At 40.7% G+C, this 27,134-nt stretch overlaps 2 protein-coding genes across 3 annotated transcripts; both read right to left on the reverse strand.

The window, feature by feature from the left end:
• Positions 1–236: 236 nt before the first annotated feature.
• LOC131981318 (catenin delta-1-like) lies at positions 237–20,800 on the reverse strand. Of its 2 annotated transcripts, XM_059345558.1 has the most exons (22): positions 20,416–20,800; positions 14,937–15,060; positions 13,655–13,818; positions 10,795–10,863; positions 10,580–10,699; positions 10,154–10,416; positions 9,738–10,019; positions 9,388–9,628; positions 9,058–9,280; positions 8,580–8,772; positions 8,347–8,464; positions 8,080–8,233; positions 7,829–7,846; positions 7,439–7,507; positions 6,861–6,988; positions 6,576–6,726; positions 5,922–6,114; positions 5,350–5,546; positions 4,870–4,911; positions 4,695–4,762; positions 4,433–4,487; positions 237–2,259 (listed from the first exon to the last, which is right to left on the reverse strand). In XM_059345558.1, the coding sequence occupies exons 3-22, from the start codon at positions 13,811–13,813 to the stop codon at positions 2,201–2,203; spliced, it is 2,802 nt and encodes a 933-aa protein (XP_059201541.1). In that variant the 5' UTR covers positions 13,814–13,818; positions 14,937–15,060; positions 20,416–20,800; the 3' UTR covers positions 237–2,200. The 2 variants fall into 2 exon arrangements, with proteins under 2 accessions (XP_059201541.1, XP_059201542.1); XM_059345559.1 differs by lacking the exon at positions 4,433–4,487.
• Positions 20,801–21,418: 618 nt separating this feature from the next.
• Positions 21,419–26,679, reverse strand: LOC131981321 (gastrula zinc finger protein XlCGF48.2-like). Its single transcript, XM_059345562.1, has 4 exons — positions 26,081–26,679; positions 24,605–24,705; positions 24,444–24,519; positions 21,419–23,575 (listed from the first exon to the last, which is right to left on the reverse strand). The coding sequence occupies exons 1-4, from the start codon at positions 26,370–26,372 to the stop codon at positions 22,803–22,805; spliced, it is 1,242 nt and encodes a 413-aa protein (XP_059201545.1). The 5' UTR covers positions 26,373–26,679; the 3' UTR covers positions 21,419–22,802.
• Positions 26,680–27,134: the final 455 nt, after the last annotated feature.

Below are 27,134 nucleotides of genomic sequence, written 5' to 3' on the forward strand. Positions count from 1 at the left end.
CACAGATAACAAGCGTGGATAATTGGAGCATCCAAAATGAATCACTTTGATGTTAGAGAGTGAATTCCTGACATAGTGTCAAGTTTGTGCATTTGCCATTTGCCTTAACAAGAGCGAGGGGATGAAATGACACAGCCGGACAGACGGCCTCTCTTTAATTAGACGTGTTTATCTACATGATATAGCAGTCCTTCCTCACTTCACCACACAGCCACATCATCACACACTGCCAAATCTTGTCTAAGAAAAGATCTTTATTTATAAAAACAACAGTATTACCAGTTACATACTTTACTGAAAAAAGCAACTTCTCAGAGCCAAGGCAGGTATGAATGGTACATCATAATTTTACATGGATAGGCAACATTACAAATATACTGTGTTTGGAGAGTAAAAAAAGAAAACGAAACAAAGATGATTGGTCTCTTTTGCCTTAAAAACAACTCAGGATTAAAACTGGGACTAAAAAGTTGAACAAATTGCATAATGCTCTCACCCACCGCTCCCATACGTACAAACCCGAAATAAAATATAAACAAACCTGACACAAAGTGGGAAAATACAAGAAAAGAGTAAATGAACGAGAAAATGGTAAAACTAATGGATTGTAGACCAAAATGTGCTTTTTGTCCTCCTCCAAAATTAAATTAAACGTCAGTATCACTCTCCAATCTGTCGGTTAAAACTTGAGTCTCCTCTGAGTGAAGAAGCCTCACATATTTAAAAAGGATCGTTCACCCAAAAAACAAAAATACATATTCTTCTTCTGACCTGTCATGCTTTTTATCAGTCTAGGATGTTCTGGTGTGAGTTAGTGAGTTTTGGAGATAACAGCTATAGATATATCTGCCTCCTCTCTGGAGGCACATTGCTGTTGAGTTTTTAAATGTTGCAATGTCTCTTTCCTGAATCAAGATAATGTGAGCAGTTTTGCATCGGAACTATTTTCTGTCTCGTAAATTCAGAGCATCTCACACCAAATCAATCTAGATTGATTTCTAGCTTGACAGGCAAGAGGAAAATGTATTTTTGTATAAATCATTTAGTGTTTTTGTTGCACATCAAGAATGCCAAAGTGTTCGTTACGTTCTAAATGAAGAATGGACTGTATTTTATTTTTTACTGTGAATCTTTTACAGTCGAACCAGGAATGGTTTCTGAAGCAGGATGTCAAAATGTTTTAGTGGTTTAGTAGTTTTATGATGTTCCCAGCTTCACATTTCAGTGCCGAGTTTGATGTGTTGTGCTGGTCCCATCTGCTAAAAATCCAGACAGAAAAGTCAAAACAAGCAGCTAAAGTTAACTTTTTTTTCCCACTGGGGATGGAGGGAAATAAGCTGGAAATAAAAGTATCAAACACAAAAACAGGCAGTTGGTACATAAAAACTAAAAGAACAAAAAAATATTGTCACAGGAGTAGTAACACACCATAAAAACATGAACTGATGAAATAATGAACGTGTGGTCTCATGGGTCTGGTCCGTGCATACACGCAAACAAAAACACACTCACTCCAAGGTCCATAATCATTTTCCACACACACACACGGCCACAGGCTTACTGTATGACAAATATACACACACCTGCCCTTTTCTTGTCTACACCTGTGCTCATCCCAACCGAGAGAAAATAACTCTAGACAGGAAAATAACTCCTATATAAACAACATTCTCAATCTACAGGGCGGCCGTTGGCCCAAACCTCCCAACAATCCCAGTCAAGGGACGATTTAAATTAATGAGCCAAAACTAATGCAGTCATCCCATTTTCTTTTTATATACAGTATATACCCTACATAGAAGTCTACGTACAAATTTCATCATCTGGATGCGGGTGTTGGCATGACAAAATTTACCGAAACGTTGACAATAGCAAGAAAAAAATAAAAACAAGCAGGATGACAACACCGGAATTAAATGATTGTCAACAAAGGTGATTGCCTTTACAGAAGAATTATAATTTAAAAACGGAATATATTTCTGTTGCTACAATTGAATTCATTCGTAAAAAGTAAAGTGTGTATGTTTCTGTATGCGTGTGTGCTGCATGAAGCGTTTTGCCTGCAACACGGCCACTTTCTTTGGATGCCAATCCTCGTCTTCTAATCCCATCTGTGTGGTGATAGAGAGAAAGAGAGGAGACGAGGAGAGGAAGGGAGGAGACGAGAGGGAGAGAGTCTGTGCATCTGGGTCTTCTCTCCTCAGTAGCAGTGGTAGGGCAGGGACGGCCCAGTCTGGGTGATGCACACTATCAGTTTTTCTGGACGAACAGAACAAAACGATATTGATCAAAACAGAGTGAAAATTCGAGCAGAAAAAGAATATGTGGGTTATTTACACAACACAGAGACTCTGCCTGGTATAAGTATGGTGCTCTGCACTAGTGCCGTCACAATAACCAGCTGTTAAATATAACTTCAATTTTACATTTTTTAATAGTTCCTAACGTTGAGATTCAATTTCTGAATCGACATTTTAATGACCACATGATTCATTACTGTAATTATAATAATCATCTGTGCAATATGGAATTTCTATAGAAATCGGTAATTGTAATAATGAAATTTGTCACACTATTTCTATTTTATTGTACTGTCCATCTCTCTATTTACTTCAAATTCATTCTAAAGTTATGAAAGTTGAAAGTCTATCAATTTTCTCTCTCTGTTTACATGTTGTTTACTTTGATCAATGTTTTTTTTTCTGGTTTGTTTTGATGACATGTATTGACCGAAATAAACAGATACGAAACGAAAGTTCATATTTCTATTTGTACATATCTTTATTTACTTTAGTCTTACATTTGTATTTATATTGTTGTCATTTTTTTAACCTTTATTTTATTACACAATTGGTTCCTATTCTATTCTTATACAGCAGCAACAGTAAAGACGCACTTTCCCTCCATGGATCAATAAAGTATTTCTGATTCTGTTTGAATGCTGAGCAGTTTTTTTAAGAGCCTTTTCATTCTGTTTGAACCCGATAATTCTGCACAGTTGCATTAAATGATAAGGCTACACTAACATTAGTATTACACCAATTATTATTATTATACTATTAGATTTCGGTGGTGCGTGTATGTGATTGTTTTAGACTTGTGATCTAAACATTTCCAAAACTCCAGAACATTTTCTTCTTAAATCCATATTTTTTGCCATTCAGCCTTTTCAACAGTTTTTGCTGCAGTCCAAAAGCTACTTGATTAACACAAATAGAGGAACACAACAGGAAACTCGTAAGTTAGTCACTAAAGAAGTTGATGATAAAAAAAGAACAAATATTTTATTCAGCTTAAAAATACTGATAGGGTGAATGAAAAAGAACAGTTTGTAACTACAGTTAGGCAAGACGACTTACACAGACTTGCTTGATAAAAATGTGCCACAACACAATTATCATATGACATATTTAATTCAAATGTATATTTATACCGTCCAGCATCACTGAGTGTACCGGAGAAGTGCTGCAGGTAAGTCAGACAAATTCTAAAACATACAAGCAAAATAATAAGATGTGACATTATATTTTTACATTTTATAAAAGTAAGAAGTAATCAATAATTGCTTGTACTTTCTAAAATATTTTCTTGTTTAAAAGTCATTTAAAGTCAATATGATGTTACTTAACAGCAGGCAATTAAATAGAAGCATGGAATTTGGCACATATGTTGTTGTAATGCCCTGCAGAGCCACAGGAGGGCACTGAAACACAAATGTTTAACAACTGGCAGCAAGCGACAAAACAGCTGAGCACTTGGATCCTGGACCCAAGCGCAAAATTCAGTGGAGTCAAATATTTCACAACATGGCAAAAGGATCAAACAACATACACCATTCCTAAAGTGAGTGAAAGACCACTGGCAGCTGGCAACTTGCTACTATAAAAAGATGCAAGTAACTTCTTTGAGAGGACAAAGATCAAACGGAGTGTCCTGTTAAAATCTGATTTGCAAACGTTGTAATAGAATAGAGTTTCTGCTGCATTAATTTGTCTTTTTTTTTTGCTCTTTGGTGTAGTAGTTGAGGTATTTTTATGCAAAAATTAGCATTGGTATCAAAGTTAAAGTTCTGGTATTGTGGCGACACTACTGATCAAACAGCAATTTTTATTCTGAGGATTTAAATGTTATTTATGAGCTTCATCTCTACGCTGATAAGACTGCATGGACCACAATGCACAAGAATCACCTTTCAGCATACTATACCAGCATGTTCACATCACATCAGGGTACCGTAGAGTTAAATATGAGTAAGGTAGACTTTAACCAGTGTTTTAGTACACCATCATAGACAAGAGACCAGGTTTCACTGAGGGTCTAAAGTTAAAAAAGAAAAAAAGGAGCTCATAGAGTCCATGCAGGACGAGAGGTGAGTTGGACATACCATGCTGTTACATGCAGAGGGGGGTAGAGGGGAGGGGGGAGGGCTAACCATCGTAGGAGTCCAACAGGGGCAAGGAGCCCTTTCTGCCCCCATACACCCCTCGCTGAGAGACAACCAGAAAGAGAGAGAGAGGAAGTGAGTGTGAGAAAAGAAAAGTGTCAGTAATTGTGAAGTTACAAAAGGCTGCCAAAGGAAAAGGTTAAAGTCAGGAAATATTCATCGTGGTGCAGGAGGTTAGGGGTTAGTGTAGTTAAGTGAGCAATCCAGCGTGACACGACATGTGAATGAGAGGGAGAAAGATTTAAAGTACCGGTAAAGTGTCTGTGGTTTCATCCAGAGTGTGTCTCCTCTCCCTCTGGTCCAGTGTAGAGTAGGCCTCTGAGGAATTAAAACAACCATGAGGAATAAATATATACATTCTACACCATGTCATGATTTTTATTCATTTGATTTTTATAAAAAGCAGCGATGATAAATGTACTAACCAGGGCCGAGGTCATTTAGTGGAATCATGTCCCTCTTTTCCCCTAAGATGAAGCAAAAACAAACAAGTCACAAGTTAAACTTACTTTCTGAGCTTTTTAAAAGTTTCTAAGGTTGCATTTCAAACTCAAACCATTAGGATTCGGTTAAAATGAACCAACTGGCCAAATTAGAGCAGTTGGTTTGGGTTGGTGTGAAAGGAAACAACCCAAACCACAGGATTTTACGACAACAGATATGTTACTTTAGCATCTGCTGATGGTGAAATCTTTTCAGGATGTGATCGCATGCATATAAATTCTTTATGCAAATCATTTGGTAACCATGTTAACATACATGCATGTCAGCACGGGAAGTTTTTCTGACCTTATTTCCCTTGCTCTGGACCAAATGAAACAAACTACAGCTGTGAAAGCACCCTTAATGTATGGTTTAAACGCTGTCAAAATAATTTAATCATAATTTATTTCTTGCACACTGACCTCTATCTAGCAGTGGCGTGGTGCTATCTTCATAGGTGCCGTTGGCTCGGGTACTCGGGCCGTTGGTTGTGTTAAGGTTAACCATGAAGTCCGTCTTCTTCCAGCCGTCTTTCTCAAGAGGCTTGCGTAGCTCTTTGTGGGCCCAGACGAGCTGCAGCACCTGACCGGCCCCTCGCACCTCCCGCTCGGAGCGCTTGCTGTAGGATACACAGAGATATGTTCACATTTAAAGTGTTTGTTTTTGCTTTGTCTTGGCAAAGTTGTCTTTAACAGCCATTTCAGGCTTGTTCACAACACTACACCCACTAGATTTTACAAAGCTTCAAGAATCCTCTATATTGATTGTTATTAGATAAAGATTACATTCATGCATTTGTTTCAAAGGCTGGCTTCATAAGAGTAAGGTGTGGGAATTTCTTTATGATAAACTGTCTAAGGATCTATTTTATCCGTCTTTCTATATTAGGCAGTTGTGTGATGCTTGGTTTACAAGCTACATTCATAGCTATAAATTATGAAAGCAGTAGTTTTTACTTACTATCTCCTTTGCTCACTTTACAGAACACACTCACCCGTCCTTGTTGATGAGCACCAGCCTCTCAATGCCCTGCGAGGCTCGGAGGGTCTTTGCTGCCTCCACACTGTTGCCTAGCACCTCAGCGAGCGTGCTCAGTACAGACACCACCGTCTCCTCTGATAGAGTGCGCCCGGACTGACTCTGGCCTCCCGGCAGGTTGGCCACTAGGTGAGGCACTGCATGCAAACCTGCAGGAGACACGCAGCAATGTAAGAAAATGTGTCTGGAGATACAAGTGCAAACATCCAAAATCCAAGCCTGAAAGCTTGCATAGACTAGCAATACTGCATCAAATATTGAATTTAGACTAAATAAAAACTCTGTAAAAAAGATGTGCAAGTTTTATTCTTCGATAAAAACTGACAGATGAGTTATTGTTGCCAATTCTTATTGCACAAATAAGTAAAAAAAGAATCTGTGTAATTCTCAAAGCACCCTCAAAGTACATCGAAAGAGTCCTGGTGCTCTTATGCTTTTTGCACATATTTAAATTGTGCATACATTTGGTACCAAATTGGAGCTTTTCTATGCAAACAAGCTTTCTTGCAAAACAATCCAATTCACAAAGATGAGTATTGATTGATAAGTTACAGTAAAGTTATGTAGCGTGTTCAGAAAGTTCATTTTAGTTTTTAGGGTTGTCACTTACCAAGGAGTTGGCAGTTACGGTTGTCGATGGAAAGGTTCCTCAAGGCTCCGGACATCGCACGAACCACTCGGTCATTGCCATGAGCCAGTAACTCTGCCATCATGGGGAGACCTTTCTCCAGACGCACTGTGGCCCTGATATACCGACCATACTGAAGAGCAAGCAGAAAGAGGGGTCGATGAATATCTTTTTACATTGATAGCAGCTTCATTCCAATAACTTCACAAGACATGGACTTTATCACAGCATGACAGCAGAATCAATTTGATAAGAAATGGTACTAACAGTCCATCGGCCGGCACACAGGTTCTGGATAGCACCGGCAGCAGCCTCAAGCACAGAGGGGTTCTTGCTCTCTCGGAGCAGCGATGTGTAAACACGAACCACCTCTGGCTGGAACAACAGCTCATAACCTGAAATGTGATGATAATTACAGTTTCTGACATTGATAAATGTTGGCAATGTTTTGAAGAAAACATGTCTACAGGCTGTGAGATTCAGAGGTTTAAAGCATCAAAAACAAGCTTGGAACTCTTTGAGTGCAAGAGGCAGGAAGAAATGATTGAAATGAAGTATTTTCAGCTGGTTTCCCAGAAAAGAATGAGGTCAATTCCCAGAGTGAAACAATACTTCATGCAGATATCTGGGGGAAATGGTAATCAGTCCAGAACTAGATTTTTTAATCTTGTGTTGTTGAGTTGTGATTTTTAGCAGAAGCAAATACAGCTCTATGGCAGAACAAAGAGTATTAAATGGGTCATTTTTACAGGGGATCTTTACTTGCGTGCCACCTTAAAGATTGATTAATTATTCATCTGATCAATTATTAATTATCTAAAAGGGGAAAAGAAACATATGCATACCTTTGGCAGGTGTTGTCCTCTTTGGAATGTCGACCTGATCTCCACTACCATCATCTCCATCCTTCTTTCCTGCAGCAAGAAACCAAAAATAAAAAGAGAAAACAAAAAAATTGAGCTGTGGAAATAACAGGTTACGTAAAGCTAGTCAGCTATCCTCGACACAGCACATTGTTTTGTGAAAGCGTCCATGCAACCAGTGGAACAAGCACTATGAACATGCAATGTCTTTCGCGTGACATCAGGTGATCATGCTCATGAACTGGATGTGAATTCAACATTATGGGACATTCTCGTTTCTCAAGCAAAATAATACTCTGCGTCAGTGAAATGAGTGATGACAGAGTGGTCAATAGTTTCAAAAGTTTACCAATGCAGAGAGAAGAATCTTACCTTTTGAAAACCACTCATCTAAACACAGCAGAGAGAAAGGAGGAAGTGAAGTAGGATGGGAAGAAAGATGTGGGGGGGGAGTAAGAGGAAGGAGGCAGGAGAGAGGAGGAAAGGGAGGGAAACAGTGGTAGAGTGTGAAAAACTGCGACAGGTGTTTCTGCCACCAACAAGCTCAATGCCACCAGCAGCTATCTGTCTCTCGACAGCAAATCACGTCGGCAAAGTGTAACTCTAAGCTCTCGGAAACTGACCTTTGCCCTTTCGAGAGCCGAAGCAGCCACCTTTGTTAGCAGGGGCCGGTCCCTGATTGACGGGTGCGGTCTCTACATAGCGCTCACAGCCGGGGACTTCACGGTGAACGTGATAGGACAGATTCCTCAGGAGGCAGACACAGTTCTCCACCAGCTGCAGGGAGAGAAATAAAAAAGGGATGAGATGATGAAAGACCAGGATGGAGGAAGAGAGGTGCTTTGGTCTCACAAGATAAAATCTGTCATCTGATTCGAGTGAAGAGGTACCTTGTTATCCACATCTTTGCGGTTGATCTGAGATTGGACAACGTACATAAGGGCATCCACCAATCCTGTGCATTCTCTCAGCTTTCGCCTGGCCTCGCTGCGTTCTGAACTCACATTCCTGTTGGACAGAAGGAGACGTTTAAACATATAATTGCATGTTTTCTTCTCAAAATAGCCTCTCTTTCTCCTCCTTTGACTTTCTCGGCTTTCCATCCATTGATCAGCTTGTTTACCTAAGGCAGCCAGCAGTGTTGGTCAAGGCGGTCTCCCACTCCAGATGGCGTGGTTTGCAGCTCTCATCTCCTCCGGTGCTCCCTCGCTCCCAGCCAGAGTGAGGAACGACCACCTCGTCAGCTAGGGCATGCAGGGCGTGGTCCACAATCTCCATCTTCACGGAGTCGTGGGATGAGAGGTTCCACAAGGTGCCTGGGACGACATAATAAACCATCAATACAGTAAAAGACATAGTTGGGCCCTTATTATAATAAGATATAACCAATAAAAGCTTTTTTTAATCCTTTTTGGAATGAATTTAGTTTTCTTCTTTGAATATTTTTACATGGGTTCTGACATTGAAGTTATCATGACCAAACCAAACCAATCCTTTGTCTGTGTTTGACAGTAAAGTAATAAGTGGGACAAAGGCATTTAAAGTATGTACATAAAAAAACCCCACAAATGATCTGTAAAAGCATTGCTTGATGTTTATACCTGTGATGGTGTCGGTGAGGTCCTGGTTGTGGGTTTTTCTCAATAACCTGACCAGAGCAGGAACTCCATCGCAGTTCTTGATGGCGATCTTGTTGTCTTGGTCTCGTCCAAATGAAATGTTCTTTAGTGCACCACAGGCCGAGTGGTGCACCTCCTTGCTGGGGTGGTCCAGCAGCGACACCAAGGATGGGATGCCCTTCAGGCGACGCACCTCCGACTTAACCTAGACAAAATGATAAAACTTACATCAAGGATTTGACAAATACTCACAGAAAACTGCAAATTTGTCAAGTTCTGGTATTCTGCATTTGAATGTGACCATTATTTTACCTTATCATTTTTGAATGTGAGATGCTGGAGGAAAGCAGCAGCGTTGGTCTTGACAGGGTCCAGACGGTAGTTCAACATGGCGATGACCTCTGGCAGTTCCGGCTGTCTCCATGAACCAGGAGGAGGCTTTCTCAGCGTGCTGTCCAGTGAAGCCATGCTCCCTCTCTCCATGGTCATGGGAACTCCCCAGGCATATGGGTCAACTCCTCCCACATCACCATCCAAAGTATCCTCACAGCTCCTACATGACAAAGGAAATAGAATATATTAAATATTGCTCACATATTGTACATGGTCAAAAAAACTAATCAAGTGTCATATGACAGTAGAGTGATGCTTAAGAGTTTTACCTCAGTCTTCGTCTGTCCATAGCCCCAGGGCCGGGCCCTAGGCGTGGCATGGTCCCGTAGCCTCCAGGGTGCATGGGTGGAGGTCCCATGCCATACTCATCGTACCCCACACTGCGTTGGTCATCCTCAAGACCGTAGTGGCCGTGGCCATACCGCACCTCCAGCGCTGAGCCCAGGGCCCTCATTCCCCGGCTCACTTGGGGCTGAGCAGCATACGGGTCAAGCTGCTGGCGGCTCGGGGCCCGGTAGCCGGAGTCCAGAGTCCGGTAGCCGTCAACTGGCCTGCAGGGAAGACAGAGAAGTGGACAGAGTTGTTAAAGTGACTGACAAAGAGATCCATCAGACCATTATGTTGATAAAGCATTATGATTATGCTTAATGTATAAACATTCACAGTCTATGCAGAGGACTTTTACCTGTAGCGTTCGTCCATGTGCGAGCCCCTGCTCAGGCTTGTGTATGCCTCCGATGGTGGGCCTGCTCTGTAATCATCATAACCCCCCACAGGGCCGTAGTGGTAGTTTCTGGGCACTGTGGCCGTGGGGTAGTCGGCTGGTACCGCCTGCCTGTAAGGACGGTCCAGTGTGGCGCTGTAGCCGCCCATACCGGACACTGACAAGCCCCCATCAATGGACATGGAGTCAGAGGGCAGGACTGTGCGTGAGATTGGTTTCTTCATCTGAGAGAGACAAAGATAGGAGTGATGGTTTAAAATCAACTGGTCTAAGAGCCTTCAATCCACAGCTGAATTAAAAACAACATTTTAAATGTCACCTTGATTTGCGCAAGCCTTTGCACGTAAAGTCCGATAATATCAAGGTGCATGTTTCATAATAACTTACGCCATTATCTGACCGTCGTGTGGTTCCTTCTTCAGAGAAGACTGAGTGAACTTCCTGGGAGTCGTCCTCTGGTGTGTAGCTCTCATCGAGAACGCCGTGTGCAGGGTCAACCATTCTGTACTGTAGTGTAGAGGCAAACCACACATATATATTTTTAAAATCACTGGCACTTACTGCTATAAATACAAGAAAAACATATACAAACAAACACATACCTGTGTGCCGTTTATGTATGAGTCAGTAAGTTTCAGCCGCTCTATGTCTGCATCCCCTAAACGCCCGTTCTGACATAAAAAGAGAAAGACACAACTGTTAATATAGGTATTGTAAAAATATAAAACATCATACACTTTTGCTGAAACAACACATACAAGTGAGGTTAAAGGCATGATTCCCAGTAGCCAATGGCTTCTACTTTCTTACAACCTCCCAGATGATGAATACTGCTGCAGAAGCACATTCATTGCTGACCAAACTGTCCCTGCATGTTTATGGTCTGTGAATCACTGCCAGACATGAGGGAGGACATTTTGGAGTGCAGCCACTCATCCTCGCACCCTACTTTCTTCCTGCTGTATACTGTTACATAACCAATGACTGTCACACTGTATAACGGACACTTTCTACGTAACTGAGTAACGCTCAGTTTTGTGAAATATAAACCGCCTCACTTATCAGCAATAGCATCAAGCTGAATCACGTGGAAACACTGCGAAATTGGGAAACTGAAAATCTTTCCCAGCAACCATTTTATCACCCAGAGTACCATTAGTTTCAGTTTCTTTGATACTACCGACTTTTCAAGACAAAACATGTTATATACCTTTCCCAACACTGAATCACACTTAATTGGAAGTAGTATCTCACACTGAACTTTATATGATGTCCACAAGGAGGCAGGGCTGCTATGAAAAAAGCAATGGGAAGTGCAAGTGAGCTTTTACAGCAAGAAGTGCACACTTCCTCTCCAGCTTATCCTTCCTATAATACCACCTCATTTACCAACAACTCTGTCATGGTCTTGGGGAACTGCTCAGACTGTTTGGCTGACAATGCACGAGTATCTTGATCAGCATTAATATTTTTAGAAATGAAACATGCACAAGGCCAAAACCCAGATTCTTACGTTCTTAGCCTTCATCCTCCAGCTGCGACACATTTATCAAATACTTCCAAGTACTCAAAGAGACAAAACACAAATCTAATCTATGTCAGCAAGCCCTTTGAGCAAGGAAAATATTTAGAAACAGATTTCAAACTATTTTACTCAGTCAGTGTACAATGCCAAGTGCTGGAAACGGTGCTTCAACGTCAACCTGTGAATACATCACTGCCTGACCTCGCTCTCCAAATCTTACAGGCGCCTAAGTGACATTTTCCACCCTCTGATTGTCAAGTCTTTTGGTAGAGACAACAAAACTGGACAAGGCAGCAACAGTAGTTCCCTGTCCAAGCAAATAATTCAGCTGTAAACAAAAGCAAAGTGAGAGCCATAAATCTGTCAAGACAAGAAAGCTAGTCTTTACTACAAAACAGATCTATATCATGATATAGTAAACTTAATAGAAAATCAATTGAAACTGCAGACAAATTAAATTTCTGTTTATAGTTTACTCAGGAAATGACCACAGATCATGATACTTTATTACTACGCAGCAAATATCATCCTAAAATCCATATTTGGCATTGAGCAATCTCGCTCAATAATTTGCAGCGTTGCCCACAATGTTCAGTTACAACAAAGACATATTTAAATAACAGCTAGCATGGTTTTAACTGCTATTAGAGCGGAAACAATTTGTCAATTGATCAATTACTCTGTTGACAAAGAATTATTAACCAAAATCATCAAGAAAACCATGGAAAATGTCTAGATATCAGCTCTTAAATTAAACTCTTATGAGCTATATACAAACAAATGTACCTTTAGTTGTACTAGGCATGAAAATGAACAAGAAATTTATGAAAAAAAGGGTGGTCTAATATTTTTTTTTTCCAATGACTGTATATTTTAATAATTAAATCAAAAAGTAATTTAAGGAAAAGTGCCAAAATGTCACGTTTAGTATTGACTTGTTCAACTCTGCTAAAAACTAAAAAATCACTTAACGATTAAGAATTGACAATAAAAATAAAAGGAAAATGTCTAATTGCAATTACTTTGATTGATGCTTTTGGAAATGTTTGCATCATTGTCATTCATTAAAGAAATATGTTGAATACAGTTTTGAGGACAGGACATTGTTGCAGTGCCACAATACTTAATTCAGAATTACATTTTGACACATTTTGCCATAAAAAATAATGCACCTCCTGTAAGTGAGTCCTGTAAGTCCTGCAAGTTTGATAACCTTAATCATTAATAATTCATTAATAATTGTGCAGCCCTACTACAAGGCTGATATAATGCAGCAGAAACACAAAAATACCAGTGATTTTCTTACACAATTTCATCAAGGAGATTGCAAAATCATGAACATTCAAATCACAAAAAGATTGCATGCATATGAATACTCAGTCTACAGCAGGGACAACAGAAGTAATGAATTAAAGTTTTGATAAAGGATTTAAATGAAAACCGAAAGATAAAATCCTTCATGGTGAGTAACAGACCACACTGGATGCAGGATTATGCGACACATGCATGACAAATGACCGCACTCCTTAACACGACATGCTGGAACAGAGAGGAAAATAACTGAGATTCCACAGCAGGGGCCGACGAAAGGTGTATATGCATGTCAGTGTGTATCCGGTGTGTGACAGTGATGGCATGCAGAAAATGTGTGATGACCATCTCAGGCATGTTGAAAGTAGTGCAGGATGTTTGCAGATGAGGGCTGCAAGACAAACGTACTTCAGAGATACAACGTCAATGAAGAAGGACGTTTATTGATGACGCACACAAACATACACGGACTGGCTGAGCACAGGTGGAGAGGAGGCAGGCGGAGGCAGGAGAAGGGATGAATGATGGATGGAGAAAAATGATGATCCATGGATTTAAGTCAAAGATGAGGGGCTGTGAACGCCCACTTGAGACTCTGGATGGGGATGTTCGTTGGAAAGTGTTACCTGTGTGTGAGGGAGGGGGCGACCCAGGGCCGAGGGGCTGGTGGCGGGGAGGCCCACTCTCCTCCTCTCCTCCTCCAGCGCCCGGGTCAGCTGTTCAAACTGCACCTCCTGCTCCCTGACCGACTCCAGCAGAGCCGCTGCGCTCTCACACTGCTCCATACACACTACACGGCCCCAAGGGGAGAGAGTGGGGCGTTACACACGTCCATACAGCCTTGTACACACCACAACACAGAGGAGAGGGCGTCTAACAAAAACGCAGACACACCTCTCCATACAGAGAATATCAAGATCCAGTAGATGCAGGATTTCTTTGGGCCAATATTGAGTAGGAAGGATTATTTCCTTCTCGTTTATCTGCTTTTTCTGGTGACTTAGGGGGAGAAGCCTTCTTGGAACCAGCACTGTGGGGAGGAATTGCACAACACTTGAGCTGAACTCAATGGATACAGAACAGTCGCAACTCTAAAGATCTTTTCCTGGTATTATGACAACCTTCATGCCACAACACAGGCCAAACACTGCAGCAGACGGGTAGTGATGATTGAGGGAGGGGAGTCTTCAAACCTAGCATTGATCATTAATATTGCAACATATTGATCATGATGTTATGGAGGTAGTTGTTGCACCACTACACTAGTCAATATCACAATCTCCTGCATGCAGATCAATAAAGTTATAGCCCCATAAGAATGCATGGAGGACTCCTCTGGGCTTTTCACCCTCTCAGACTCCTCGCCAGAAAATAAACAGCAAACAAAGATTTTTTTTTTTGATAAATCCTCTGCATTGCAGTGACTTTGACTTTGCAAAGGACTGATGCATTGCCATTTTCCTCACATTTTTAGAAGAATTCTGGGTCTTGCTTACATATGCATTTCGTGGATATACAATTAATATTGTTTACAAACTCATAGGGGAAAATAATAAGGTTTTGTGACCATTTTATCCACACATGGTGCATCGGCAACATAATTCATGTCGATACCAAGATAAACAATGTACAAAAAAAGATAAAGAGGATGTTTTCACAGAAAAAGCACCCATTACACATTTTGGAGGAAATGTAACAGCCCATTAAATCCAAGGAAAGCTGTATACTTGCTTGGGTGTAAATCACAAGTTTCATCAAGATACAATACCATATGATATTGCTACTTTGCATCTTTGATAATGGGTTGTTGATCATTGAATCAATATATTGATCCAGATGAGTGATACACACCTAATAATTGTCTAAGCAATAAAGCTAATTTCAGAAAAAAAAATCAGAAATACACACCTTCACCTGTGGGCGTGGTTTGGTAGTAGAGGTGAGAGATCACACCAAGGTCAGAGGTTGAGCTCTAGTTGCTCATGGGTAGAAGATCACCGAACCACCAAGCCCAGAAACAAGGAGGAATGGACTGCAGAGAGAGAAAGACAGGGAGGTGGAGGGAGGAGAATAATCGGGAGAAAGAGGGAGAAATGTTTTAGTGAGGAATGAAGGCACCTCTGTTTGAAAAACAGCAACATAGTGAGAATACCGTACAAGTGTGTCAACAGGGTTGTGTTTGCTTTGCAAGCAGAAAAAAAACACAGCAAGAGACAGAGACATACAGTAGCTTCAGCCTTTAGACACACCCTGTATTTACACAACATTTGGCCTGCACATGGCAGCAAGCTGTGGGAAGATGACCAACCAGCAGCTCTTTCTGGGCCAAAGAACATCGACCGTCAGCATAAAGAGAAAGAGGGTCTTTAGAGATAGTAACATCCTCCAAGAACCATATGTTCTCTCATCAAGACATTTTCTTATCTTTGCCTCTTTCTTTAAAGCTTTTCTTCCAGCCTTTCCTCTCTAATCAGTCTTCATCTACAGTACCTCCGACAAAACTCTGTCAGTCCGCTACTCTTGTTCTTACAACTTTACAACCTTTTATCCCTCCCCCTACATCTCTGTTATCTTGGCTGTGCTCTGAGAGAAAGACATTGTTATAGCAGAGCCAAACAAGCAGGGTCTGAGATCTTCTTATCTGTTGATACACCCTCTGCTGCAGCAACCTGGCTCCTCATGGGCCCTGGTTTAAAAAGGTGAATAAACACAGACATTGCCACCCACACACACCTGCAAGACCGGTTGGACAAGGTAGAGGAGGGGCGACGAAATTTCAGTTTCTCAAAGCCTCTCTGTCTCGCTCTTATACTGTGTAAGTGTAAGCGCAAAAAAACCCAATTTGGGATATAAACAGGGACCTGCATTTACTTTTTAGGCAGCAGGTGTTTGCGTTTACAACAGGAAGTGTGTTAACAAGCAGAGGTGTAATGAGTTCAAGTGGAGATTTGTGATAAATGACTCACAGTTTCACCTGCATCAGATTGTGCAAACAAAAAAAAGAAGAGAAACACAGACATGGTGATATCATCATTTCATAGACAGACTTTAACAACACACTGCAGTTGGTTAAGTGAAGCCTGCAGAGGCTGCGTCTGTTCCTGTATGTCTGTCAAACGAATGAGTCACACACATTCACGTATTTGACTTTCAGCCTATTCAAAAAAAAAAAAAAACCCAGCGTGGGGTGTGCCCAGTGTGGGAAAAAAGGGAGGAAAGTGGGATGGACTGATGAGAAAACAAGGAGTGGCTGAAGTTCATTTCACAAGACAAAGTAATTTGTCACAACCAAAACCAGGATTTGCATGCGGGATAAGGCCTGGCTGACAGAAAGAAATGATGTCACATACACACACTCACACACACACCATCCTTTGCTTAGTGGATGTGGCTGCCCCGGAGCTATAACCTCCCACCTGAGCAAATCACACAGCGCTGTCCTGTACCACACATGCCTATATATGGTCATAGCCAGTACAGGGCTGATATTATCCACTACAAACGGAGATGAACAGATTCAGAGCTGCAAATGGATAAAACAGAGTGAGAGACGGGCAGTGAAAAGCACAGAAGGAAAGCGTAAACTGGAGCAAAAGAGAGGGTAGTGATAAGGAAAGGAGTGCTGAATAAAAGATAAAAGATAATCTTGCATTCCTAGCATTGTCTCTTGCCAATTCAGCACAGCAGCCCACCCACCCACCCACCCATCCACAGTGAACAACCTTAGCAGGACACTGGCTGAGAATCTTTTAGATATTGGTGTTTATTGTACTGTCAAAGGATTTTAACACTGGTCGTAATTACCCTTAACACAAAGTCTCTTGTCATCTGGCAGCTTTTCCTGACTTTTATAGCAAATGTAAACACTGCCCCGCTACTCATCTTACCCAATAATTACCATTAACATGCTACACGCTATCGTATTTCACTAATAAGCGCAACTGTCATTCATGCAAGATGAATTATACACTGTGATTGATATTTCTTGGCAAGTGTACTTAGGAATTTGATTCTAAGTGTGTGTGTGTGTGTGTGTGTCAATGTTTTAACCGCAGTCGGAGGAGGGAATTTGCAGCTGTCAGTCTAGGAGGTCAGTGGAACAATAAGAAGTTTGTGCAACCAAGCACATGTACGCAAGTGAGACGAACTGGAGAGCAAGGAGGATATTATTGGATATTTGAGTGCGAGTGCATCTGTGTTAGTAAGCGTCCAGAGAGGGTCAAGTTAATGTCACGCTTAACCAACTCATGACTTCTGTTCTCCGCCCGTCTTCCTTCGTTCACAGCTGTTAGTTTTGGCCTTGAAAGTCAGCGGTGAGTTTCGTTGAACAATGAAAACAATCAGTCCTGTCCCACTGCCACTCCCCTCCCCTTTCCCCTTCAACCCACTTCCTGAGAAACAGGATGTTATGGATTCGATATCAGAGATGAGTAAAAGGGACGTGGCGGCTACTTAGGCTCACCAAAAACCATTTTCCTGCACACAACTGCAAAACCATAAAAGCCTATTGGATGTACACTTTAATAAATAAACCAACCACTGATAGCTGGAGGAAGTTTTTGTGGTGAAAAATCCCCCATGGTATATATGCTTATCACACGACCACAAGCCACTTCCTATTTTACTAATATTGTTCTCCATCTTTTGTTTTCTGTTCTGCTTTTATGACCCCTCAGAAGCAATCCTTGTAAAGACATGTGGCTGCATCATCACATTTTCATATCTTTATATTTTGACTTTCTCACAATCTGACTGCTGAATCCTCATACTCTTTTTTTAGAGAAGCTGAAACAATTTGCTGATTGGCAGGTTAGCTCCATTTTGATAAAAGATGAATCACAGAGTTTATTTTTCAAAGCAATAACATGAAATATTCACTGTTTCCTATGTGGCAAATGTAACCATTTGCTGTTTTTCTTCTTTCTTTTCCTGATTATCTTTGGGTTTTGGACTGTTTATTAAAACTAAAAAAGCAATATATCTCCTTGAGCTTTGAGAAATTTGGACTTTTCCACAATTGTCTGACATTATTTATAGTTACTGCCCTACTTTTTCTCAAGTATGGCAAAAAAGCAGCAACTCACAAAGATCAAAATAGAAATAGCCAAGAAACAAATGCATTAAACCATTTGTAACACTTGCTGATCCTGAGCCTACATACATGTACATTAAGACATGTAAAGGTTACTCTCACCAGCAAAACAATGCATTTTTAAGAGCTTTAAGAAATGGTGAGGGAACAAGACCAGATACACACACAACAGACCACACAGAAAATAGTTTTTTTTCTGCTGTCTCAATAAATGCCAATAAATGGTCAAAATGTCAAACAAGGGTCAACAGTATACACACACCCCCCAAACATCTGATCGAGCCCTGACAAAGCACGAGTCACATATCTCCATCTGATTCTGCAGCCATCAGTCAGCATGACTCACCGAATCCTGTCAGAAGACATCTGTGGTTATAGATGTATGTAACCAACAATACAGCCTTTGTTGACTTAATGAAACTCTGGTAAAGCAATAAGCGCGACTTGAGCAACACATCCTCTGTCAAAAAGCACATCTGTTCAAGTATTTCAAAGGTAACGAACACTGCATTATAAGTCAGTGTGATGCCCGGGCGCTGGTTTAAACTGAGCGTGGCTTGTAATGGGATTGAAGCTTTAGCCTGCTAATCCACTTACCTCCTAACACATACACACAAGTTGTTAATGTGCACGCAAACGTAGACACACACACAGGTTAGGCCCTTTGTGGATTAACCTGCACACCTCGAGAGCAGACACAATTGCAGTCCGCACTGGGGGCATGCATCAACAATCAAACAGTGGCTTGGAGACAAGCAGTCGGGAAAGGCTGATACATGGGTGTTCGCAGCCACACATGGTGTTATTAGTGGTGGCACCTGTAGCAAATTAAATACACTACAGCCCAGGCCCTGAATTAAGTATTGTGGTGCTTCAAGATGTCGCAGCATAGACTTATGAGATATACATTGGGTAGAGATCCTAACAAAGAATAACGTCACAATCATTTTAATGTCTTTTTCAGTGAACATGAGAAAAATAATGGAAAAACAATCTTTCCCTTAATAACTTGAATATCAGTCCAAATAAACACATGAGATTTTTTCCCCCAAATCGTGATGCCTTCGTTTCAAGCGTTTTATTCAAGATCAAAGAACTTTTAAAACTTTCAAGGAATCCAGCACCAGTAGGACCCCTGAAAACCAGGATAGTCCTAAAGCCCTTACCTTCACTGCAATATGCATGAAACCACTGTTTACAAGGGGAAAGCTAGTTTATTTGTTCACATTCAAGCTGACAGTTATCCCCACCCTGGCGTCTTTCTATCACAACAAGTCCACACAGGACCCACCCAACAGGTTCACAAGCGGACAAACTCTAAATCCCAGGCCGTGTGACAGACTACAACTGTAGGACCACCACCCTTTAGACACACTCAAATACACAAAACAGGTTCAAGAATAAATGTCTAGTCAAACAAGTTGTAAGGTTTTACAATTACCATAAACTGCCCTCTTCTCTATGGGGATCCCTACTCATGAAACGGTGGGAATCTACTTATCTGCTTAAACTGATAAAACTGTCTGATTCTGACTAAAGACGCGGTCTACTTCAATGTTATCCTGATTATCACGTTGTCTTCCCCGTTCGCATTCCCCATTAAAGTCCAAAACATCTCCTTGTGGAGCCGCTAAGAGTTAGCATGTCCCCACAGACTGGCGTGAATTGATTTGCTAACGTAATACAGCAATCTAGGGCAGCGTTAGCTCCAACACACAGACAGAAACAATAAGACGAGGGCTATAAAATGACTCTCACGAACAAAGACTCGCGTATTTGAGCATTGAATTACTCGGTGCTTGTGCTAACGCCGCTGCCCAGATAAATGACAATGTTGGAGATCAAATCAGCCCAGTTGGCCAGAGTGCTCGCTCAGCACCCGCATGACCTGGTTTGGCTGTCTTGCTACGTTAGCATCACAATAACCCACATAGAGCGGTGCCAACAACCAGGCTAGCGTTAGCATAGCAAACACAGATTAGCCGCAAGTTAGCTTTTGTTAAGCTAAGCGGTGTTTTAAGCCATATAGACGTTATTCTCAAATTTTGCCGGTGGGTTTAAGGGGTATTTTTAATCGGTTATAACAGTGAGCACGGTAGGCGACGGAGCCATTGGTCACGGTGTGAACTTTTAACGTTAGCATCGTATGCTAACGTTAGCCTCGGGGAGCCGTGCTGGTCTGTCGATGATGTGACCACTCCTTGCCAACGCTGCAGTGCACCCACTATCTGTGGGGGAAAAACGCGCGCCCCCCGCTATATCAACCATTTGGTAACATTTATTGAATGAACTCACCTTGCTCGTGGAAAGCCTGTCCCGACCCCTTCCTCTGTATTCCGTTTTTCGTGTGTTTTCTCCCCTCTTTTCCCCTCCTTCCCTGGGTTCTGGGTCAAGCTCGTTAAAGACGAAGAGACATCACCGAGTTTTCTATCAAAGAGAGGGCGGGATCAACAAGCGCTTTTACCGTAAAGACGGCGCACGCAGAATTCCTTTTTTCATACAGGTGTTTGTCACAGGTTTCTAAACAGGCACAGGTATTCAGTAGCTAGTAGTCGGAGTGGGAATAAAGATAAAAACAAAAGGATTGGTATGCGCAAGCCTGTGTTTATAAAAGAGGAGCATGGGGATTTAAATTCTGTTGCAGTAGTAGAATAAATATGCTACCGCCTCCTCTGAATCTCTCCTCCCCGTTTGTCGCTCCCCTCTCCCTCACATACACACACACTGATGTCATTTCATTGATTGCCCAAGAACAATGGCCTGAGAGGAAGCTGCATTTCTTGGGGAAGTACAACAACAGAATTCCACACCAACACGACAAAACTATTGGCACATAAAACCACTACCAGTGACCATTACATCCTCCGCATGTCTTATTAGTAAATAGATTGATTGTAAGCAGCCTCTGCAATCACTTGACTCAGATGAATCATGCTTGTCCACTGAACTATTCAGGGATCACTGCATGAGTTACTCCTCTAGAGCACTACTCAAGTGTCAAAGTTCCCGTTTGCTCTTGATTTTACATCAATTGTTCTTTTAGACCTGTTTATAAGTTTTAAAAATATTTAAACTTTATTGATATTGGGGTGAAACCGAAGCCCAACAAGTAGGATCCTGATGAATAATTCTTCAGTGTGGGCAGGGTGGAAAGAGGAACAATGCAAGGAATTTCCCCTAGTTTCCTTAAGAGTCCCCCCACGGTGCATCAGTATGAGTAAACCTGAGTCACAACATTCACATAGAACAAAAACAATGCTGCACTCTAGAGGTATAAAATGATAAGACTTTCCAGACATTTTAAACTGTTTTTTTAAAAATCAATTTTTATTCATAATTGCATACCCAGATTACAAATCCACAGACAGAATTCACATAAAAAATGATTATTGTCCAGTCTGAAACTATATGGGAAATACAAAAAGAGTAAAAGAGAGCTGCAACAGAGACAACAGTGGAGGTAGTTTGCTTTTGAAATTTAACAAACAAATAACTGAAAGATGGGCAAATGTCTCTTTTCTTATACCAGGTATAAAGCTCACTGTACAGCAAGCCAAAGATTTGTCTCGTGTCTTTTATGTTTAAACTTTTTTTTCTGTGTTATTTTACGCCTGTTTGTGTTTTTATGTGAAACTTTTTTATGCTGCTGTCTTGGCCAAGACTCTATTGAAAAATAGATTTTGAATCCTACTGCTAAATATATTAGTTAAATAAATGTTTGAATCAATAAAATACGATAAAATGGCAATATATACCAATAAAAAATGGCAATATAAACCATATCATAACTGGATTTTGCCAACATGACAATAAATCAAAGCAGGACTACTTTATGGCAATATTGGATGTCTGGATGACCCTCATGTGAATTAGTTACTCATTTAATTAACTGAATTACAGATATTATTCATTGTTTACTTTCTAACAAAGTACACTGATATTGTAACATATGTGCATCACCCATCATTACCTGTAGGTTTTTTCTTTCTAATATTACTGTTCATGTTTCTGTTCATTTTAACATCCAAATCAGTTATGTGCTCAGCCATCCACATCTCTCTGACCTGCACAGGATTTCCTCCTATAACAGTTACAAGTCAAGCAGCAATTTTGGACTATCCAAGCTTGATTGTTGAGTATTTCTGGAACCAAATAACATGATTATGATCACACTGGTATTCAGGACTTAAGCTTAAACAAGCAAGTAAACTAAGGGGCAGGTGAGGAGGTGCCTTTTTCCAAGCTTTGTCTTATCCCATTGAAGCCTGGAAAGCGGATATGTCGTTTTGTAGTATTTGTATAAGCTCTCAAATACTTTTTGAATTTCATGTCTATCTGCTACAGAGGCTGAAAAATCTATTATTTAGTAGAAGCGTTGACACTTCTGTTGAATTTCCAGAAAAACTTCAGGTTTTAGGGGCTTATTTTAAAATCGCCCAGAGGTTTTACAGGCGTTTTAGGCCTCAATGGGTTATTGGAGTCTCAGACTTTGAAAACCCCTGGTGTACCAGATAACGTTCCCTGTGCAGGGGCGAAACAATAAACACAAAGAAGAAGAAGAACATGAGATACTAATACAGGAAACTCACATTTCCCAAACACACACTATGTCAGTAAAAGTAACATGCTTAAAAAAATAAAAAATTCCATGTGAAGTCTTTAAACCTTTGTATGTTTCATGGTCAGAGCAGGCCGTTAGTGTTGTGTGTGATCATGTGCCTGCGCAGGTTGCTGGGGTTGTTGAAGCTGGCGGTGCACTGATTGCAGGTGTACGGCTTCTCTCCAGAGTGAGTCCTCAGGTGAATCTTCAAGCTGCCGTTCTGCGTGAAGCGTTTCCCACACTGCATGCAAGCGTACGGCTTCTCCCCCGTGTGAATGCGCATGTGGATGCTCAGTGTGGTCTTGTTGACGAATGACTTGCCGCAAAAGGTGCAAAGAACTGGCGGCTCCCCGGTGTGAGTTGCCCGGTGCACGATCAGATCTTCGCGGCTGAGGAAGCGCTTGCCACAGAAGCCGCAGTCCAGGGATTTGTTGGTGCTGTGAGGGAAGACGTTCTGCTGCTGCGTGAACTGGCTGACGTGACTCGGATGCCCCACTTGACCGTCGGCTCCGACTATCTGTGTTGCAATTGCAGAATTTAATGCTGTTGAAGCCATTTGGGAGGAATGATTTCGGTCCAGTTGAATGTTTCTGTTTTCCTGCATACCTCTGGTGGTGAAATTCTGTCGGAGACTGTCATGGGTGACATTATGGTCAGGAGACAGAGAGCTAAACGCCTGGATTTCATCTGCAGTGAACAGAGTGTCACTTTCCTCCTGCAGAGGCCCTTCTCCTCCTCCGTGAACACACACGATTTTCAGCTCCTCATTATCATCTGTCAGGCAGGAGGACTCTAAATTCTGAGTCCCAGCAGAAACACCAGCCTGCGTACTGTGGTTTCCAAAGTCATCCTGACCTAAAAAGACAAACCACAAAATCACATTATGAATCAGCGTTTGTGTGCGACACTTTTAGACTGTGACCTATTACTCACAACTTTATTTGCAAGGACAGGATTTGTATCAAAAAGCTTAAAATACTTTCAGCAAAGTCTACATGTGATTGTGAAATACTGACTAGGAGTTAAAAATAATGAGCACAGTGACGTTGACGTTGAGAAAAAAACGCCTCTCAGCCTGTGCCGGACAGCTACATGTCATGGCTAACTCATGCCATTCATCGTGTTTCAAAACACACCGTGTCATAATAAATCGCCCTCAAAGCCCACTCATTGACATCCAACCTGACATATGCTTCAAAATATTGAAGCATGCATGAAAAAGCTTAACAACACCAGGTGTGGGATTTAAGGAGAGAATCAACTTTTATGATGTGATGATGATCCTTCTTATCAAAGTGTACAGTGTTTGAAATGAAAGCTGAAACATAAATTAATTTTTTTTTCACTCAAATTATTTTTAAAATGGTACCTATTTATGCATGATAGCTGTTTTATTTTTAGTGCATTTTAACAGGATATTGTCATCCGTAGTGTGTTACATTTGTATTTGTCTGTATTGTTTCTGTTTATTGTTGTAACAGTGTTTATGCTGTCAAATATACATTTATAAAAATACATTTAAGAAGTCTATTTTCTGCTGATGTGTTTCCCTTTTCATTATTTATTTCAACTGATCTCCTGAAAAGGTTAGACCAACAATGAATTTGTACAACCAACAATACTAATTATTGTCTGTGTGGCCACTGCCTGCATCATTTGTGGCTTTATGCCAACGTCAACAAAACACATGAAAGTCATTCTATTACCTCCTTTCACTACTCACCTACTTCTGGCCCACATCCTCCGACGTCATCTTCATCTTTGATCAGGATCACATCTGGAGTCTCCCCTTCTGCAGACTAACAAATAACAATAGATATGCATGTGGAAACAACATTTTAAACAAAACTTAGTTATTTCTGAAAGTACTTGTGCTGTATTTACCTCCATCTGAGCAGCAGAGGACGAAGTCTTGTTCTCTGAATGGAGAGAAATAGAAGGAGCTTCTCTGACAGTCTTTTGAGCGACTGGTGGCTTAATGACAACTAGAGAAGGGAAAAGACCAATATCAAAAAGCTGAGCACACCATCCATCTTCTTAGCATTCTGCTCATATGACAGTGAGAATCATTAGAATTAGCTGCATGGTGGCACTATTAAAAATGCTTTTTCACTTTTCACGTTTGGGTATTTGTTCATTAGCATTTATAGTATTTAAGTAATTGATGATTTTATGACAAAATCAAACAAACAAAAAGAATCATATTCAATGAATATAGTCTCAACAATATGCTTAACATGTTAGTAGTGAAAGCAGGTTTCTTAAAATCATAAATCCAAATTGACTTCTTTTTATATCAGATATCCAGTCTGAAATTATATTAAAAAAAAGAACAAAGACACAAAGAAATGCAGCAAATATACACACATTAGAAAAGCTGCAAACAGAAAATCATTCTTGTTTGCTTCAATTAATCATTATTGCAATAGTTGCAGATTCTTTTTTTGTTGTTTACCTAATTAATTAGTTAACTATTTATTTCAGCCCCACCATGAAAATATACGGAAGCTTTAAAATGTGTTGTACATGTACATACACTAACCATTTTGCTGGTCTGAATATAATGAGAGATGTTTTGACAGTCAAAAAATAATCAGATCTTGAATTATCCTGAATAACTTTATTAAATTAGTCATAATAAAGTTAAACATGCAAAGTGAAGGTATGGAAGCCTATTTGCTCCAGTAAAAAAAAGTTGTTGTTAATCATTATAATGAGGAACCGGAATAATGACTTCATGTTTCGAAATAACGAGAAGCTCTCAAAATAATGACTTCTCTAAAAATAATGATTTACGATCGCAAAATAATGAGAAACTTTCTCAAAATAATGACCCATCTCAAGATGAGTTAATAACTCCGAATAATGAGAAACGTTCTCAAAATATAACTCATTATTTTGGGATACAAATAGCTGTTTTGATAAAAGTTAGTCATTATGTATTTTGAGACGTTATGTCATTATTTGGAGAAAGTTTCTAATTATACACACATCACATTGGCAGAAGTGGGCTTACGTGAGAATAAGATCAAGCCATGCATGTATCATAACTTATCATTAAAAAAACTGTAGGATATCAATGGAGGTTGTAATATTTTTTATAAACAGACAGACCACTTCAGGGCACGAGGGCAACCCATGGTGACGTATGTGTCACATGATGGCGAGTAAACGTAATTTATTAGCAGATGATTGACTTCTCTTTTAGCACGAGAACCGTAAACGTATAAAAAACATCAAAGTAAAGAAGAATAAAAATAGATGCGATTGTAACAAACAATGGGCCGTTACCCTGCAGGAGGAGGAGCGTTACTTGTAACTCGAGTATAAAGTATTCTTCAAAGTGAAAGTACCCGTTACCTTGTGGTTTAGCCCGTGGTTTGGGGATGTTTCGGATCGGGGAAAAGCGGCTGACCGGCCGGTTGGTCCTGGTCTGCAGCCTGAGGGAGAAGAGCTCGCTCCTCATCACCTTCATCCTCATCCTCAGGGCTTCGTTTTCCTTCAGGCTCTGGGTTAAATGCAGGCGGAGAGACGCCGAGCTCTCCGAGAACAGCTGACTGATTTCTGTCACCGCTGCTTTCACCAGCACGTCCATTATGGACAAAAGCTGCGACTCCAGATTCAGACTGCCCGGCGGCATGTCTGTAGACATGTTTCACTTTGCTGCCGCTGAGAATTATGTTGTAGAAAAAGCGCTACACAATCGTTGGGTTAGCTCACAAAAGAGACAACACAATGGCCTTTCCGGTAGCATGACGCTGGTTACCGTAATCCCCAGAAAACAGGGGCAGTTGTACTTTATGTTTTGCTGGTTGTTCTGTATAGTCAGGTGCAAATATGGTTTAACCCTATTATAAAATCTAACAAAATGTTTATCAGTGGTTTACAGTAGTATCAGATGTACTTAAAAACACACTAAAAGTTTACCAAATTTTGACTCCAAGTATTTCCCCATTTTCACAATGGCGGCTGCCAGGTCTTTGGTCAGGTCTGACCATTGCTCCTTTTAGTCAGACAGCTGAGCTAAATAAAGGGGACAGGCCGGGCAAAAGCACCACATTTTTTTCACATGCTCTCTATCACCATAAGTTTCAATTTTGATGGGAGCCACTTCATCAAGATTGCAGATCAGAGATGGCAGCCATTTAAAGTCTATGAGAACCAATATATCCAAGCCACTTAGAAGGCCAGTCTTGGTGTCAAAATGTATGTTTTCTGGGTCAAGGAACCCTGAACACACATACACACACACACACAGGTAACTTTATGCGATTTTTGTTACATACACACACACACACACACACACACACACACACACACACACACACACACACATTTTGAGGTTAAAGGGCAAAGATTGCTGTATAAATGTTGTAGGTGTGCTCCTTGTATATAATATAGTATCATAACATTA

The sequence above is a fragment of the Centropristis striata genome, chromosome 12, assembly GCF_030273125.1.
Source record: "Centropristis striata isolate RG_2023a ecotype Rhode Island chromosome 12, C.striata_1.0, whole genome shotgun sequence".
NCBI classification, from domain to species: domain Eukaryota; kingdom Metazoa; phylum Chordata; class Actinopteri; order Perciformes; family Serranidae; genus Centropristis; species Centropristis striata.